We start from the raw sequence: 17,004 nt of genomic DNA on the forward strand, positions 1-17,004 counted from the left end.
TCCGGCCACAAGCCATCATAGTGAGCCTAGCGTTCTTTCAGGGAATGTTGTCACCATTAGTCCTTGAAATATTGAAACCAGCATAAAAAGCGCCATCCCTTTCCCCACAGTCGGCATCCCTACATGTCACATGATCTCAGGTGGGGCACCGTGGCCTGTGTGTCTCCCGTGATGTAATGGTAATGATGTCTTCGCCTGCAGGTCACAAACACCTTCAGCTCAACAAAGTCAGCATGGGCCCAGTCTCATTCCACCTCTTCCCTGTGTCACCGGCAGTTTGTCAGATGCCCCCCCTCCTGGTTGCATGATGGCTTCTGCAGGGCTAAGCACCTCATTTCCCTCAGCAGCACCCCAAGCAAGAAGGAGGGGCAGACCCTCTCTTCTCGTGTATCTTTTTTATCATGAAGTCCCGGTGGACTTCTCCTTACATCTCATTGGTCAGCACTAAGTCACATGTCCATGCCTGGCTGTAAGGGAGTCTGGGAGAGCAGTCCCATGTGACAATTCTGGTCTTTCATGGCAGGCAGGTTCTACCATCAGTCAAGAAAGGGAGGAGTGGGTAACTGACCAGCAGTGTTTGCCAGCCCAGGCACGATCACACAGGAACGCATTTCCCTGAGATTTGACTCTCCCAGGCACCTGCAGTGCCCCATGCTGGTGCAGGAGAGCTTCCTGAGAGAACACCTGAAACTGAATTCTGGTCAGAGTGCTTTCTTTCCTTTCTATGCCTCTGTGCACATGTCAGACTTGGGTCCAACTCCTCGAATGTTATAGGGAAAGTGCCTGAAATTTCTCTTGCTACTTCTGAAAAAAATGTTTTGAGACAGTGATTCCTTGAAGGGCTGCTTTCATGATTCTTCTTTTCACTGGAATTTCATAGAGTTGGACCCTAGTGAAGGTACTGGGAAGTGATGAATACAATGAAACTGCAAGTCAGAATTTACTAGAAGCCACTGTTGGAGGTGCCTTCTGTCTGACGTGCCTGGAAGAAGAAACTCTCAGAGTTTTCTTTTTCCCTATTCTTAGGAGAATTTTGTCTCCTGTGTAAGGAAAAATGGTTTTGTCTACAACAAGTAACTCCTATTTAGGGTTTATCAGTTACTTTTTGCTGCATGACAAACAACCCCAAAACTTAGTGGCTTAAAACAAGTCACTTATGTAGCTCGTAGTTCTGTGGGTTGGCAAAACTGAGTTCAGCTGAGTAGTTTTTCTAGTCTCAGCTGGGGGACTCATATGTCTGAACTTAGCTGTCAGTCAGCAAGCAGGTTGCTTCTGGGGGTTGGCTGGCTCTTGGCTCAGGTGATGGGGATGAATGGGGTTCCAGAGAGAAACTGTGTTGAGCCCAGAAAAGCCACTGGGTGACTTTGGGCCAATCACTCTGTGTCTCTGACCTGAGATTGCTACTATATACAGTGAGGAGGATGAAACTTCTCACACATGGTTGATGGAAGATTAACTGAACGCCTGTAAAGTATGTATTATGTACCTTTTCCACGGCTACTGGGTACTTCCAGAAGGAACCTTTGAGTGTGAAGTGTTAGTGGTAACATTGTTGGGCTTTGTCCTCAGAGGCTGTTGTCTTTAGCTTACAGCACCTTCCTGCTCCTCCCTCTTAGATTGGGCTGGGGTGAGACTCAGTGCTTTGTCAGTGCAAACACAGAATGCCCGCTCTAACTCTTGTTCTGTATGTCACCTCCATTACCTTGTGGGTTCTTGAAACCGTTTGCCTTTTCCAGGTTGCAGCCAAGTGTTACCAAAAAGGGGGTGCGTTTGAGAAGGAGAAACTGGCACTGGCCCACAACACCGCCCTGAATATGAAATCTAAGAAAGTCAGCCCCAAGTAAGAGTCTCAGGTCATTTCGGATTTGCTCTGATGAGATCAGCAGGTAAATATGTTGGTGTCAGGTCAACAGTTCACGGAAACTGTTTTGTTCCCCCCCATCCCAGGGAAAAGCAAGTGGCTTACTTGGAACTGGCTAAGACTTATTTGGAGTGCAATGAGCCAAAGCTGTCCCTTAAGTGTCTGAGCTACGCCAAGGAGTTCCAGCTCTCTGGTCAGCTGTGCGAAAGGCTTGGGAAGGTACGCTCCAGCCCACAGCTGCTCCGGGGAGAATTATACTGTCCTCGGGCAGGTTGAGGGGTGGGCTCTCTGCCTCTGTTTGTGTCAGGAAGGGGCTCCAGTCCTCCAAAGAGAGAGAAGTCGGCCCGGTTGACTCTAGGATGGCCCTTCTTTCTCTACATGCTCGTGTTTAGATGGCTCCATAGGCGTGTGCACGTGTGTGTGTGTGTGTGTGTGTGTGTGTGTGTGTGTGTAGTGTTCATGTCTGTGGGAATGTTTGAGAACTGATACTAACAATGAGGAGGCCAAGTGTTCTGATCAAAGGGGTGATGGGCTCCACAATATTTCTGCCTTCTCTTCCTCTATGTTCACAGTCAGGGGTCTGCCTGGGTGAATGGCTTGGCATTTACACGGCGGTCTTTCTACGTTCCCAGTAATTAATTGCTCTGGAACTACCCACCAGGTTAACAGCCACTAGCCACATGCGGCTACTTAACTTAAATTTTAAGTTAATGAAAATTGTAAATAAAATTAAAAATTCAGTTCCTTAGCCTCATTCGCCACATTTCAAGTGCTCGTTGTTATAGAACATTTCCATCCTCGCAGAAAGCTCTGTTGGACAGAGCTGATGGCCTGGCTACTCACAGAGTGGTCGGCAGGCTGGCAGGGGGCCACACACTCTTACTTGTCTGAGATAAGATTAACGCAGAAGGTGAAAGGAAGTAGTAACAAATTTTTATAGCCATTTGGCGTTTCTGTGACATCCAAGTGGGGATACTTTTCTTAGTGATTCATCGTTTTATTGAGTTATAATTGACATATAATAGTGTATTAGTTTCAGGTGCACAGCGTAGTAATTTGATACATATATATATATATATATATATATATATATATATAGTGAGATGATCGCCACAATAAGTTTAGTCAATATCCATCACCACCCATAGTTACGATATTTTTTCTTGTGAGGAGAACTTTTAGGATTTCCTCTCTTAGCAATTTTCAAATATACAATACAGCATTATTAACTTGCATCAGCATGCTGTACATTACAAGGTTCTTTTTTTTTTTAATTGGGGAATATTGGGGAACAGTGTGTTTCTCCAGGGCCCCTCAACTCCAAATCGTTGTCCTTCAATCTAGTTGTGGAGGGTGCAGCTCAGCTCCAAGTCCAGTCACTGTTTTCAATCTTTAGTTGCAGGGGGCACAGCCCACCATCCTATGTAGGAACTGAACCTGCAATCTTGTTGTTGAGAACTCGCGCTCTAACCACCTGAGCCATCTGGCTGCCCCTCCAGCAGCTCAGCGGCAGCTCATTGTCTTCAACCTAATTGTGGAGGGCACAGCTCACTGGCCCATGTAGGAATCGAACCTGCAACCCTGTTGTTAAAAGCTTGTACTCTAACTGTCTGAGCCATCTGGCCGCCCATAAGATTCACTTTTAATGTATCAGTTGTGATGGATTGGATGTGTAAAACTATCTATCTGGTCCTTCCCCACAGGTGGCATGAGAAACGGTGCTCTAGGCGCCCAGCTGTGGCTGGAACATTCCCCCCCCCCCATGGGCTTTATGACCCTCTAGTAGGGGGGTGGGTTTGCACATCTGTATGTGAAATGTAGTAAGTCCTGGATCCTCAGAGCATCCCAGGCACTGGGTGGCATGGGGGGACCTAATGGGATGTTTGATGTGTGCCCCCAATGCTGCCAGCCCTGTCCCATGTTTATTATGGGATGTGACTGTGAGGGAAATGAGGATGGAGTAGGGATTTCAGTGTAGGTGAAAGTTTAGATCTTAAGATTCCAGGAACTAGAATAGTTTCCAGCCTTTCCATATTCCTTAGCACCCTCCCTCCAATCTCAGTGCCACCGTCTGGACCCCAAGCAGTGACAACTACAGGGGACAGGCCTAAGCCTCTCACTTTCCCCTTTTTGCCTACCAGAACCTGTCATGGCTGCACCAGAGACCCCTTGTTTATCTGCTCACCTTGCCTCCGCCAGCCTGCCAAGCTCTGCCTCTAAAGTGGGGCAGGGTGGTGGGAACCAGGAGGCCACAGAATAGCCCACGTTCCCTTCTCCAGGACCTCAGTGCCTTCAGAATATGAGGCCACTCTGCTCCTAGAGGCACGTTCCCTCTTCCCTTCCACTTCACAGGCCTGACCACTGGTGTCTACCCTCTCTCACCAGTACATTCCAAGCCCCACCCAGGGAAAGAGTCAGATCACTTTCTTTTCTTTCTTTTCTTTTTTTTTTTTTGATTAGGCCTCTCTCTGGAAGGGCGTTTGAGCCTCAGCCAGGCTCAGACCTCTTGTGGTCATCCCACCAAACTAACCAGTCTGACTCAAATTGACCAGTGTGGTAGCAGCCTTTGCCCAAATCCTTAAGCCAATCACTTCCCTGTTCCCAGCCCCTAAATCTGTGCTACCCCTGGGAAGAAATGCTTGTGAGGGGGGCCACGGGAGTGTAAGATTTCCTTTCAGGGATTCCTCTGCCTCACCTGCTTCCTGCCTCTCTCCAGAGAGCAACACTGGTTTCCCTGGAAACCTCTCAAGGCCCTTGGAGCAGAGTGGGCCTGAGTGGGGAGCTGCCTCTTAGAGCCTTCCCCTCTCCCTCTTCTCACTCCAGTTGTGTGCACACTGGGCACCGAGTAGGGCCACACTCTAGGATTTTTCTCTGAGTACTCAGCCTTGTCAAGAAGAGGAAAGGAGATGGGTGGTTAGATGTACTAATTATGGGGTTTTATTGATGTGGCAAGATGGGTCTAGGAGCTCCCCAGTCCGTGAGGTCTCTAGACATAGAAGAACCTCACACCTGAATCTTGGGTATACTTTGGCCCTTCCTGTACTGTGTCTCCTTAAATAAAACCCAGCTAAAATTTATTAGAGGGCCTGGCATAGGTATTTGGTTTCATTTAACTTTGATTTTGTTGTCTCTTTGGATCTCAGGTGCATCAAGCAGAGTTGAATATTGTTAAATATTCAATAAGCAGATGGACTCCTGCTGTGTACCGGGCACTATGGGTGCTCATTGACCAGCAGGCCAGGAAGCAGAGGCCTCTGCCCCTGGGAGGGAGATGATAGATAAGCCAGTGGTATATAAGATGAGCGATGATGAGGGCCAGATGAGAGGAGAGAGGGGTTGGTGTTTTAGACACAGGGCAGTCAGGGAGCTGACTTTTGAGCAGAGACTATGAGAATAATTTCTGGAGGGCCCGGCAGGGCAAGGGTCCCTGCAGGCAAAGGCGTCAGAGTGGGAGTGTGTGGATGAGTTTGAAGAACAGCAAGGAATCGTTTGGCAGGAGCAGAGTGAGCGGGACAGAAATGGTAAAATGAACAAGAGAGTGTGGCAGGAACCAATCAGGTAAGGCCTCGTGGCCCATGGTAGGGACTGGATTTTGTTCACGTGTGGTGGGGAGCCAGAGGAGGTTCTGACTGGTGCGTGACATGAAGCGAATTATTCGGAGGCCCTGTGGAGAGGTCTGTGGGCAGCAAGCGTAGAAGCAGAAGGTCAGTTAGGAGAGTCTAGTGGTGGCTGAGGCCGAGATATGTGGCTTGGAATGTCGTGGTGGTGGTGGAGGTGGTGGGAAGGGGTGGTGTCTGGGAAATGCTGGGAGAGCCAGGCACACAGGATTACTCGTGGCTGAATGGGCAGTGGGAGAGGGAGAGGAGTGGAGTATAGGCTTCTATAGGTTCACAGCCAACCCACCCTTGGTGGGTACCAGGCCACGTTCACGGCATTTTACTTTGTTCATCCTCTTCCTCTTCATAGCCAGTCTCCATTCCCATTGTCTTCTCACCGGCAGCCATCCCAATACATTTAATATATGTTCCCATATGCATGCATAATGGAAGAATAAGTAGTAGTATTTTCTACACCTATATATTTTAAGCTTATCTTAATAACATCTTGCTCTGTTTTTCACTTTTTCCGCCTCCTGCTGTAGTGTTACGGTCTGGCCAGGTTTCTGACCGCTGATAGTATTGTAGAGTCAGCATCCACTGCATTTGACTTTTCCATTTCCCTACTAGTGGACGCCCAAATTGCCACCAACTCCTGGCTGCCACACACTGAACGGTGCCGCAGTGCATCTCCTTCCAGGCGTCTGAGACCAGGGGGTGTTCTGCTAGAAGTGGGCTTGCTGGCCCCACGGTATGCATATACTTCACTCCGTAAGTGAAAGTGAGAGCCACGTGGCTTCCAGAACAGTGGTGCCCCACATCCCTAACCAGGTTCAGTGGGTATTGATTTCCTAATTTTTTCAAAACCTGGTGGATGTCTCCCACTGTGGTTTTAGTTTGTGCTTCTCTGATTATTAGTGAGGTTGAACATCTTCATTTATCTGTTGGTCATTCAAGTTTCCCCCGCTGTGAATTGCTGGTCTATATCCTTTGCCTAATTTTCTGAAAAATCTTTTGTTCTTTTCTTTTCTTTCGTGTGGGTGTGTGTGTGTGTGTGGTTGCCAGAATCCATTTAATATTCTAGACCTGCCCAGCCTAGTACAGTGGCCACTACCCACATGTGGCAATTAAAATTAATTAAAATGAAATGAAACATAAAATTCAGCTCCTTTGTTGCTTTACCCACATTTCACATGCTCACTGTTCATACGGGGCTAATGGCTGCCATACTGGATACATAGATCCAGGACATTTCCATCTTCACAGGAAGGTCGATTGGACAATGCTGACCTAGATGTTAATGTTTGTCTTCTCTCCGTTAACTGTATTTCTCATGGCCTTTGTTGAACAGTTTTGTCGTAATCAAATCCATCAGTTTCTCTCCTGAAGTTTGTGTGTTTTGGGTTTTGTGGAAGACCTCTTTTCCCTCAAGGTCACAAGATATTCTTATACATTTTCCTCCAATAGCTTTCCCCTTTAGGTCTCTGAGCCGTCCAGAGCTTAACTTTGTGTGTGGTGTATGGCGTGATATTGGGATTTAACTTTATTTTTTCCCTATAAAGAATTAGTTTGCCTAACAGTAGCTATGCTTTAGTGTTTTTACCTAGATGCTAACAAATTGGAAGCCATATGACCATCCTCTTTATTCTTTAAGGTGTTGGTGTATTTTTAAGATAAAAAGTTATGTTACGAATACTCTACGAGGAAAATTTTACTCTGTCCTAGATAAGAGATGCCGCCTACTTCTACAAGCGAAGCCAACGCTACCAAGATGCTTTCAGATGCTTTGAGCAGATTCAGGAATTTGATCAAGCCCTCAAAATGTACTGTCAAGAGGAGCTTTATGAAGAGGCTGCTGTTGCAGTGGAAAGGTAGGTTTTATTCTCTCCCTCCTCCCTCCGCCTACTCTCAGGGGGGGTGGGGAGGGGCAGCCTGCCCCAGGTGGTGTTGTCCTGTTCTGCAGTGCGTGGACCATGTCACCCTCCTTCCACCGGAGTGGTGTTCTTGGTGCTGGGTCAAGAGCTTCCCGAGAGGAGGACTCTGTTTTCTCCTTCTAAGCTTCGACACAGGAACCAAAGAAGGTGAAGGGTGTATTCTGAGTGCGTATATGCATAGAACATGCACAGCAGGTTTGTGCTTAGTGGTTCTGTCCTCTCACCTTTACCTGCTGAGTTGAGTTTCGCTGTTGGGTGGATGGATACAGATGAGAGCACTAGGGGGCAGTCAGGACTTTGCTTCGTCGTGATCTCCTGGCAGATGCTCATCCACGCACTTACACGTGTGTGTATGATACGTATGTACATGTACCCTCAATTGCAGGACACGTCGGAAGCCTCCTCGAGCCTTTAGCTGATATTCCAGAGGTGAAGTGGAGATGGGTGGAGTTAATGGTTGACAAGGAATCTAGAAACAGCATGAGGTTGGCGTCCCCCAGGAGATCTCCCTGGTGGTATGAGACAGCTAGAATTACAGAGTCTGCTTTTCTGCCTTTCTGTTTGGCAGGGGTTTGAGTTCACACATAGCTCCTGGGAAAGCAGGCTGTGGATTGGTTCTGTTTTGCTTTACACCAAGTTATACATGTGACAAAATAAACATAATTGCTCCAGAGGTTCAACCCTTAGGTTTTAATTTTTAAGTTTACTTTTATCAAAGTATAACATATATTTTAAAATGGGCACATAATTTTCACAATAAATACACTTGCATAACCAGCACCTAGATAAAGAAATTGTTTTATCTTTGGAAATGGAAAAGTAGGTGTCCAGTGCCATGGTTGGTAATTGAGCATATTCCTTTATCCAGGTCTTTGGGCCCATCATGCATCTGATACACACAATGAGTCTATATTAGTCAGCTCAAACTGCTCTAACAAGATGCCACAGGTTGGGTGGCTTCAACAACAGAAATTCCTTTTCTCATAGTTGTGGAGGCTAGAAGTCCAAGATCAAGGTTCCAGCCAATAGGGTTACTGGTGTGAGCTCTCCTCCTGGCTTGCAGGGGGCTGGCTGCCTTCTCTCTATGTCCTCATGTGGCCTTTTCTTGGTAGCACATGTGGGAGTGGAGGGGGTGGGGCGGGGGAACTTGCTTTCTGGTGTCTTTTCTTATAAGGACACTAATCCTGTCGGATCAGGGCTCTAACCTTATGACTTTATTTAACCTTAATTACTTCCTTAGAGGCCTCATCTCCAAATACAGTTACACTAGGGGTCAGGGCTTCAACACAGGAATTTTGGGGACACAAACTATCATTCTAGAACAGGTGCCAGCTGCAGCATTTATTGTGTTCCCAATTATCAGGGTGCTATGCAATGGTGTGAGTAATGGACCAGGCCAATTCCTTGTGAGTTCGTATGACAAAACTGATGGAGAGTTTTTTTGTTTTGTTTTTTAATACTTTTAATTATTTATTTAACCTTCTCACTTTTCCAATAGAGCATTGAATAAGCATCGATTTTTTTTTTTTCCCCAGAAACATTTTTTTGGGTCCCTCTGTACTTTATTTTTTTTCAGCTTTCTTAAGGTACACAACTGAGTTTTTAATGATGTGTTGAGTTGAGATCTAAGTGTAGTCGTCTGAATATTAACTAGAGTTTCTCACTAGATTTATCTGAGTGTCCTTTGAATGCCGTGTGTACTGGATGTAGAATTCAGTTGCTAACTGGTGTAACTCAAAATTCAGTTGCTAACTGGACATATTAGATTTGAAAAGAAAAGACCTAGGTAGTTCCTTAAACTTGCTAAAAATGCTCCCTACTCCATCAGCCGATGCTCGCATGAGAAGTATATTCCCTTTCTTCATCTTCATTTATACCCCATTCACAGAGGGCCTGTTGTACTAGGAAATCTGATGTTTGTAGGATAACCTGAGGCATCACAAGGTCCCTGGCCACTTCTCTGGTTGTGAGGAAATGAATTTTGTCCCAATGTGAGAGTTCAAAAGTAAGTATGTTTTGTCGGATTGTTCCAATGCCTTGAAAACTGGTAGTGTGGGATATATGGACTTTGATCAGAAGTTCATTAATCTTACACTAACTCAACCCCATACAGACCTGGCAAAAGAAAGAAATCACAGGTTGATTAATTAGAGGAAGACTAATGCAATTGCTGGAGTGTGCAACCCCCATCTTCTTCCTCTCTCATTAATCACGTATCAAACTGAATAGGTTTGTATACCCAAAAGGATTATCATGCTTTTATGAAAGTGTAAGGGATTTATTTTTTCAAGGATACTTTTGACTGCGTAATTTTTGCACTGGCGATTGACTTTCAGACTTAAGTTTTGGTTACTTAGGTTGCAACTCCATTGTATTTCACTAATCAAACACACTAATACTTGGCTCCTTTGGAAAATAAAGAATTAATTTTATCGTTGTAAAATGAAGCATTTATAAAGATGTTGGATAAGTTGAGGTCCTATTTTGTAATTTATTTCATTTAAGTTTCTCTGTGCTATGTTTTGGAGGACATTTTCTATTGGTTGGGTGACAATGAGCTCTCATTTGTGTCATCTGTCATTGTAGGTATGAAGAAATGCTAAGGGCCAAGACCCTTCCCAAACCCAAGCTCTCCTATTCTGCCAGTCAGTTTTACTTAGAAGCTGCAGCAAAGTACCTGAGTGCCAATAAGATCAAGGAGATGATGGCTGTCCTCTCGAAGCTAGACATAGATGACCAGCTGGTGTTCCTGAAGTCTCGAAAACGGCTCACAGAAGCTGCAGACCTGCTGAACAGGGAAGGTCGGAGAGAAGATGCTGCTTTGCTTATGAAGCAACATGGCTGCCTCCTGGAAGCTGCCAGGCTCACTGCTGACAAGGACTTTCAGGCCTCATGTCTTCTGGGGGTTGCCCGCCTCAATGTAGCCAGGAATTTGGATGTAAAACGTACCGAGGACATTCTGAAAGAAGCCCTTGATCTCTGCTATCAAACCAATCAGTTGTCCGGCATTGCTGAGGCCCAGTTCTTGCTGGGGGTAATCCTGGGAGACTTCCAGAAACTCAAGGATGCCTTCTTTAAGTTTGACAACCTCAACCACTCGGCTGGAGTGGTGGAAGCGCTCTACGAAGCCACCAACCAGCGTGAAGCTGAGCCTCAGAAGGTTCTAGCCCTGGCTCCGGGGGGCTTGGAAGTCCTGCTCAATCTGGTCAGGGCCCTCAAAAGAGTGACCAACAATGCTGAGAAGGATATGGTCAAGTCTTGCTTTGAGTTTTTTGGGATTTCTCAGGTAGATGCCAAATATTGCCAGATAGCTCAGAACGATCCTGGACCCATATTAAGAAAAATTTTTGACCTGGATTTGAACTTGAGAGAGAAGAAGACAAAAGACCATTTCTTGATAATGACTGACCAAGTGAAATTAGCCCTAAACAAACACCTTTTGAGCAGGCTGTGTCAGATCACACGGAAACTGCTTGGGAAGAACTACCCGGGCATCTGCATGAGGTTTATTGTTGGCTTAAAATGTGAGGATAAAAACTGTGAAGATTTCCATAGGCCTTTGCGGCGTTGTGAGGCCAGGTGTTTGGTTCAGTCAAAAATGCACCTGGTTGCAATCAATGGATTGCTTTTGGAAGCCAAAGAAGTGTTCCCTAAAATCTTAGCTGAAGAACTGGGAGAAATTGATTATATTTTGTCTACGGATACGTATCACCTTTGCAAATCCTTCCTGAATGTCCTCTTCCCTAAGCATTTCCATCAAAGAGTGTTGTCAGAAAACCCCGTGGCATGCAAAGAAATCCTCAAACCAAATTACAAATCCTTCCGCTCTTACAAGTTTGCTCTGAAAGAATACATCCATTTTCTGTTTCAAAATGAAAGGGCCCTAGGCCGCCGGGAATCTACAGACCTGTGGCTGAGCGCCATGCAGGCTTTCCTTCCCTCCTCCAACTACCCGGAGGAGTTTGAAAAGCTGCTGCGCCAGGAGGAAGACGATTACCACAGAGAACTCAAAGCTCTAGAGTCTGAAAAAGAGGAACGGGGCAGAGGGAGAGGCAGCAGGATGAAAGGAATCGAAGGGAAATTCGGCATGCTGGTACCCAACAAGGATGACGCGAGTACCGAGAAGACCCACCTGTGCTTCATCCGGCTGCTGGAGAATTGCATCGACCAGTTCTACGTGTACAGGAACCCAGAGAACTACAAGAGGCTCTTCTTCCGTTTCATGAATGTCCTTGTCAAGCGGTGCAAAGCACCACTCATCCCCAGCATTGCAAACACAGTGGCCCTGCTGGAGTTCCAGTTCATCCACTGTGGGGTGGTCCTGGCCCGCCTCCGGAAGAACACCATCCTGTGCCTCCCCAAGAGCTACCTTGCGCTCTTGTACTACTGGGAGTTTCTGTGCAGCAAGAAGGACAAGGAGCTCGGGGACGTGTTCTCCATCATTCAGGAGTACAAACCTAAGGATGTGACAAGAGCCGTTCAGGATTTCCGGTTCCACCTCTCCTACCTTGCCAAGGTGCTATGCGGCTACGAGAATATGGACTTCAACGTCCTGCTCGATGCCTTCGCTGACATAGACTACGTGGTCTCTGGGGAGGCAGAGCGGACCCTGGTGTTGTGCTTGGTGATGCTGGTGAATGCAGAGGCCATTCTGCAGCCGTTCTGCAAATCTCTTCTGCATGGCCACTTCCAGGAGATCGAGAGGAGGCTGCAGCTGATGAGCATGGATTGCCCGGGCCAGGTTCCCGAGAGGCTCCTGAAAGTGGTGAAACAGGTGTTGATGGCAGCCAGTGTGAAGTCTGTGGCAGAAGCGCTGCAAGACCTGCTCTTTGAGCGAGATGAAGAGTACCTGGTGGACTGCTGCTGGCGGTGGGACAGTGTGCACACCAAAGGGGTCCTGGTCCGCGGCCTCTATCACGAGGAGGTCAAACTAAACCGCCTGCTCTGTGTGGACCCTGTGGACTACTCTGCCGAACCGGAGTGTGAGTTTGACCAGAACGAGACGGATGAGCTGGCGTTAGAAGACCGAGATCACCTCCTCGCCACCATCCTTTCCCAGAGGCAGCGGAAGGCTTCCATCCAGCAGAAGTTGAGAAGAGTGTGCCTGGTGGTGTCCCTGTGCATCAGCTGGAGGAGAAGGGTGAATGCCCCGACAGAGTGCTTCAGGGAGGAGGCCAGGGAGCCCGGGACTGGGAACTTCAAAAAGGCCGACATCGACAGGACCCAGTGTGACCTGTGTGGAGTGAAGTTCACCCGAGGTCCTGAGAACTATTTCAGCCCCAGTAAAGACTTCGAGGGAGATCCTTCAGAGACTGTGGCCCTTTCCGGGGCCGAGCTGGACGACAAGGAAGGTCGGGAGAGGAATAGCGAGACTTACGAGCAGCACATCCGCCAAGAAGGCCACCAGAGGCAGCAGATGGCCTACCAGAAATATGCTGAATTTTTCCGTGACAAGGTGGATCCGGCCATTGACGAGGGCAAGCTGGTGGTGCAGGATATTGAGCAGAGCGTGTGGATCCGCAGTCACCTGGGCTCCAAAGAGCAGAGCCACATGCTGCAGAGGAAGGTCCAAGAGAACATCAAGAAGGTTTCGGATACAGTGGAGGATCTGTACAGGCGGAAGGCCTGGGCTGGTGGTAAGGGGCCCCGGGAAAGGGGGGCCCACAGGGTGTTAGACCAGGCCTTTGAGAACACACGTCAGAGTCAGCCCTTTGTCTGACCTGGGCCTGATGGAACTTGGTGTTTGCAGAAACGCAAGCGAGGACCGTGTGTTCTCAAATTTGAGCAAAACCCATGGTTGGGACCACCCTTTCCCCCGTTAAACTGACGGATTATCTTGGGCCAGGATGGTTTCCCCTGGCACCACAGATAAGTAAAGGGCTTGCTAACTAAGTCTATGGAGAGGATATAGAGAGAATGTTTCAAGTTTTGAGGACTTCGCTTTTGGCGGCAGAAGGCAGCAGTGGGTCTTTTTACCCTGTCGTTCTCCTCAGGGAAGCACAGAGAAAACTCTTGGGAGGTGGGGGCTTTGGCTCTAGTACTGGGGGTCCATGCCCCTACAGTGGCCCCTTCACTCAGATCCCTTATTCCTTGGTTCCCATAGCGGAGGAAATGATGACGCGGCTTGTCAACATTCTGATCCCGTCAGTCAAGGATGCACGGGAGTGGCTGAAGAAAACAGAAGTCCACTTAAAGGAGGAAGGTGAGGAGTCCTTTATCCCTGGCAAGGCTCTGGGTCTTGGGGTTCTTGGCTGTGCCGACTTTCAGGTCAATCTGAAGTGGGGCTGCCTCTGATGTCAGCAGTGACCGCTCTCCGTCTGGGAGCATCTGCCCCCTAATCAAATTATTAGCAACATAGAATCTGAGTGTTTCCACCTGACTTGTGAGGGCCTTATTCTGGGCTTAAGTTAGTTGCTTTTTCAAAAACCTCTTTTGCCACTCAAGAGCTATTATCAGTGACGTTCAGTCACTACTCCCGCTAAAAAACAGTGACTCCCAAGGTTACACAAAGTATTGCAAAGCCATCTCTTGATAAATGTTTGCCTGTGTCAACCGTTTGTGTAAGTTAATGAATATTTATTGAGTATTTAGTGTGGATTAATACCGTTCTGGGCTTGGGCATATAAAAGAACACTTTGGTGAACAAAACAAACAAAATCATTGGGGCAACTTGCATGCATCTTCCTGCAGAGCCGTAAAGGCCTGTGTAGAATGAGTTTCTCTCCTGACAGAACTATGTTGCCAAGTTCTTTGTGATCTGGAAAGTCTTCCCTCTTGCCCATTCCAACTGCTGACCCCTTGGCCCCACCTCTTTTCTTCTAGCTCTTGAGTATTTCACCTGCCTTATATTGTTCTTCTGTGAGTCCTTTTAATCCAGATGCTACCAGGAAATCCAGACCCCAGAGCTTGGAAAACTTGAGGGGACCTGGCACAAATATCTGTCCCAATAAAAAAAGTCTTTAGAATATAGTCTCTGCCTGATCTGTGATTTTTAAGATTCTTTCAAAAGGAAGATGACGTATATCAACTAAAGTGTGTGGTTGAGTTTAGGTTTTGTTTCACTTCTTTCGTTTAAAGGGCCTTTAAAATAAGGCCAGAGGAACCAGCCTGTGAGAGAACTTCCTTCTAGAGAAGAGCGTTTACTTTGGCTTCAGCTCATCCTGGGAGGCAACGTCAGTACTGGAAGAAAAATCCTCTCTTGCTGGCACCCTGGCAGAAGGCCCCTTTACTTTAAAACAATTACAGCAACATTAGGTTTTACTAGTTTGTTATATTTTGCAGTGCATGGGGTGGGGGTGTGTATGTGTGTGGGGGGGGAATCACCATTCTATACTTACACTTTGTTTCTATTCTTTTCTGTGTTTTTTTTCTTTTTCTTTTTTTTTTTTTTGCTGTTGTTGTTGCTTTTTAAACAGGCATCATTCAGGAAAATGATTACGAAAATGAAGTTGAAGACTTTGGTGAGCTCCGTCCTAGAAGACGTGCCCGGAAATGTGGGAAGCAGAGGAAATAATGAAGGTCCCCACAACTGCCTCAACCTTCAGAACATTCCATCCTGACTTAGAATTCTGAGTGCTGCGGCTGAGGAGAAAAAGAATGTAAAGCAGCTTTAAAAAGTAGGGGAGTCTAGCAACCTCTTTGCTTTTTGTTCCCGTTGCTTCTCTTTCTGTGGTGGCTTAGGGCCTGGCTGCTCCCTCAGAGCAGGGACCTCTAATGCTTTCCCAGTAAAAGTCCAGCAGTGTTAGTTCCCCTAAAACATGACAGATGAGAAGAGTCATCATTGAAGGGATAGCTCCTCACCCCAAAGGCCCCAAGTTCTCTGGCTCATCCCCATCACGACTGGAGTTAGTAGGAGGGACGCCCCTCACTTCAGTTGCCACTGTCCTGGGCCAGGAAATGCCTCCACAGATCCCCTCATCTCCTTTTCCACTGCTGCAACATCGAGTAGTGCAAGAGCTGTGTGTGCCCAGTCTGTGTGGGCCCTACTGTCGGCCACCCCTGCCCCCAAGTCCCATCCTGGTCATCTCTGAGCCTACTTGTAGCATAGTTTGTTCTGTTATATATGTTTGCCTTTTCTCTCTGTGGTAACTTTTCTGCCTTCCGTCCCCTCCCCTCCCCCATTCTCTGCTACCTGTGCACATTATGGTTAGACTACCTCAGAATGTAGTCAAGAGTTCCCCCAGCGTCCTTTGGGTGGCCAACCTCAGGACCTTCCCCCTAGAAGGAAAGGCTGGGGGGTGTTGGCCAGGGGCTTCCCGGCTTGCCTCTCCAAGGTGGTCCTAACTCTACCTTGGCTATGGTACCGACATTTCAAACAGTGTTTTGTATGTAGCCTGGTATATCTAGTTCTTTTGGTTCTCCCAGGCAAGTTTGTCATCCTAGCTCAGGTTGACATTCTGATGAGGTTTGTCCCACTGAGCTCACCACGGTGGGACAGTGACTTGCAGAGATGCAGGTGAGGGACAAGCGGACACAAAGGGAAGCCAGTCTTATAGTGCCGATCCCTAGGGAATATAGCTGTGAATCACTGCCCTGTGGCTGGTAGGCCCTGTAAGAGGAGGGGTGGGGCGTGGGTCTGTCTGTGGGAGGCCAGTGCTTTCTCCTCCCACCCCCCTGGGCCAGCAGCCATCACTACAGTCCCATTTGGAAAGCCTTCATGCCTCTCTGATTACTGCCCACCCTTTTCCCAGCCCCTCAGTTCAGCCTGGTGGGAAAGGTCAGGTTCGCCTTGGCCCTTCATTGTTTCTGTTGTCACCACAGAACCAACTTTCTCCCCATGTTGCTGCTGCTTTTGCTGCTCATTGTTTTCTCTTCCTTGCTTTCCTAATGACTCTCTTTCCTTGAAATGTTTATGTTTCTAATTTTTATTAGGTTATGTTTCTAATTTTTATTCCAGGTGTTTTTTATAAACTTCACTTGCCAGAAAAAAAAGGAAAAAAAAATCAAATCTTGCTGTATTATCACATTTTTATAAAGTTAAATCATTTCTCTTACATGATGCTGTCCATTTGTTTATGTCTAATCTCCACGCAGAGAGTAAAGGGGTACATCTTGTGGCTGGTTCTTTCTGGTCAGCTGGTTGAGGCTGACTAGGGCAGAAGCTTGCTGTGCCTTCTGAAGTGAAGACATCCGGGGACAGAGAAATAAAGCACAGCCCAGGGCTCACGGCTGGTCTCAGTCTCCTGAGGGCCTGCCTGTGCAAATTCTTTCCCATCTGGCGGCTCCTAAGCATGCAGGGGGTGGACTGTCCAGAGTTTTGCCAGTGTCGTCTATTGGTACTGCTCCCTGACACCAACATCGCTCTGGGAGGCAGAAGACCTGGAATCGAATCCTTGTTCTGCCCCTAATAAGCCATGTTACCTGGGTAAGTCCCATCCGTTCAACACTCCCTGAATGCCTAAACATGGCACCACCCTTGGGGCTGGAGGCCCTCACAATGTGCTGTGGGAGAGAGATGGAGACTGGGAAAAACAGCAGCGATAGAAAAGGGGAACGCGTGGGGTGTTAGCAGCATTTACATCACCCAGCTGGGCCTCAGTCTCCCCATTTGGGAAACTGAATTGTCTAAGATTTCTTCCTGCCCTGATGCAGAGTGGTTCTGTGGGCTGTTGCC

General features: G+C 47.4%; 1 protein-coding gene across 3 annotated transcripts in view; it reads left to right on the top strand.

Moving 5' to 3' along the window:
- The window catches only part of TRANK1 (tetratricopeptide repeat and ankyrin repeat containing 1), a 97,837-nt gene extending 81,453 nt beyond the window's left edge, over nt 1-16,384 (top strand). For all 3 annotated transcript variants that reach the window (XM_019727660.3, XM_088798281.1, XM_074312636.2), the window contains 6 exons: nt 1,737-1,840; nt 1,948-2,080; nt 7,183-7,328; nt 9,978-13,027; nt 13,495-13,593; nt 14,807-16,384. In XM_019727660.3, coding sequence (XP_019583219.3) covers nt 1,737-1,840; nt 1,948-2,080; nt 7,183-7,328; nt 9,978-13,027; nt 13,495-13,593; nt 14,807-14,904 — 3,630 coding nt within the window. In that variant the 3' untranslated portion in view covers nt 14,905-16,384. The remainder of the gene's footprint in view (nt 1-1,736; nt 1,841-1,947; nt 2,081-7,182; nt 7,329-9,977; nt 13,028-13,494; nt 13,594-14,806) is intronic.
- Nucleotides 16,385-17,004: the final 620 nt, after the last annotated feature.

The sequence above is a fragment of the Rhinolophus sinicus genome, chromosome 5 (genome assembly GCF_057876585.1).
Source record: "Rhinolophus sinicus isolate RSI-liver-muscle chromosome 5, RSI-T2T, whole genome shotgun sequence".
In the NCBI taxonomy this organism is placed as follows: Eukaryota; Metazoa; Chordata; class Mammalia; order Chiroptera; family Rhinolophidae; genus Rhinolophus; species Rhinolophus sinicus.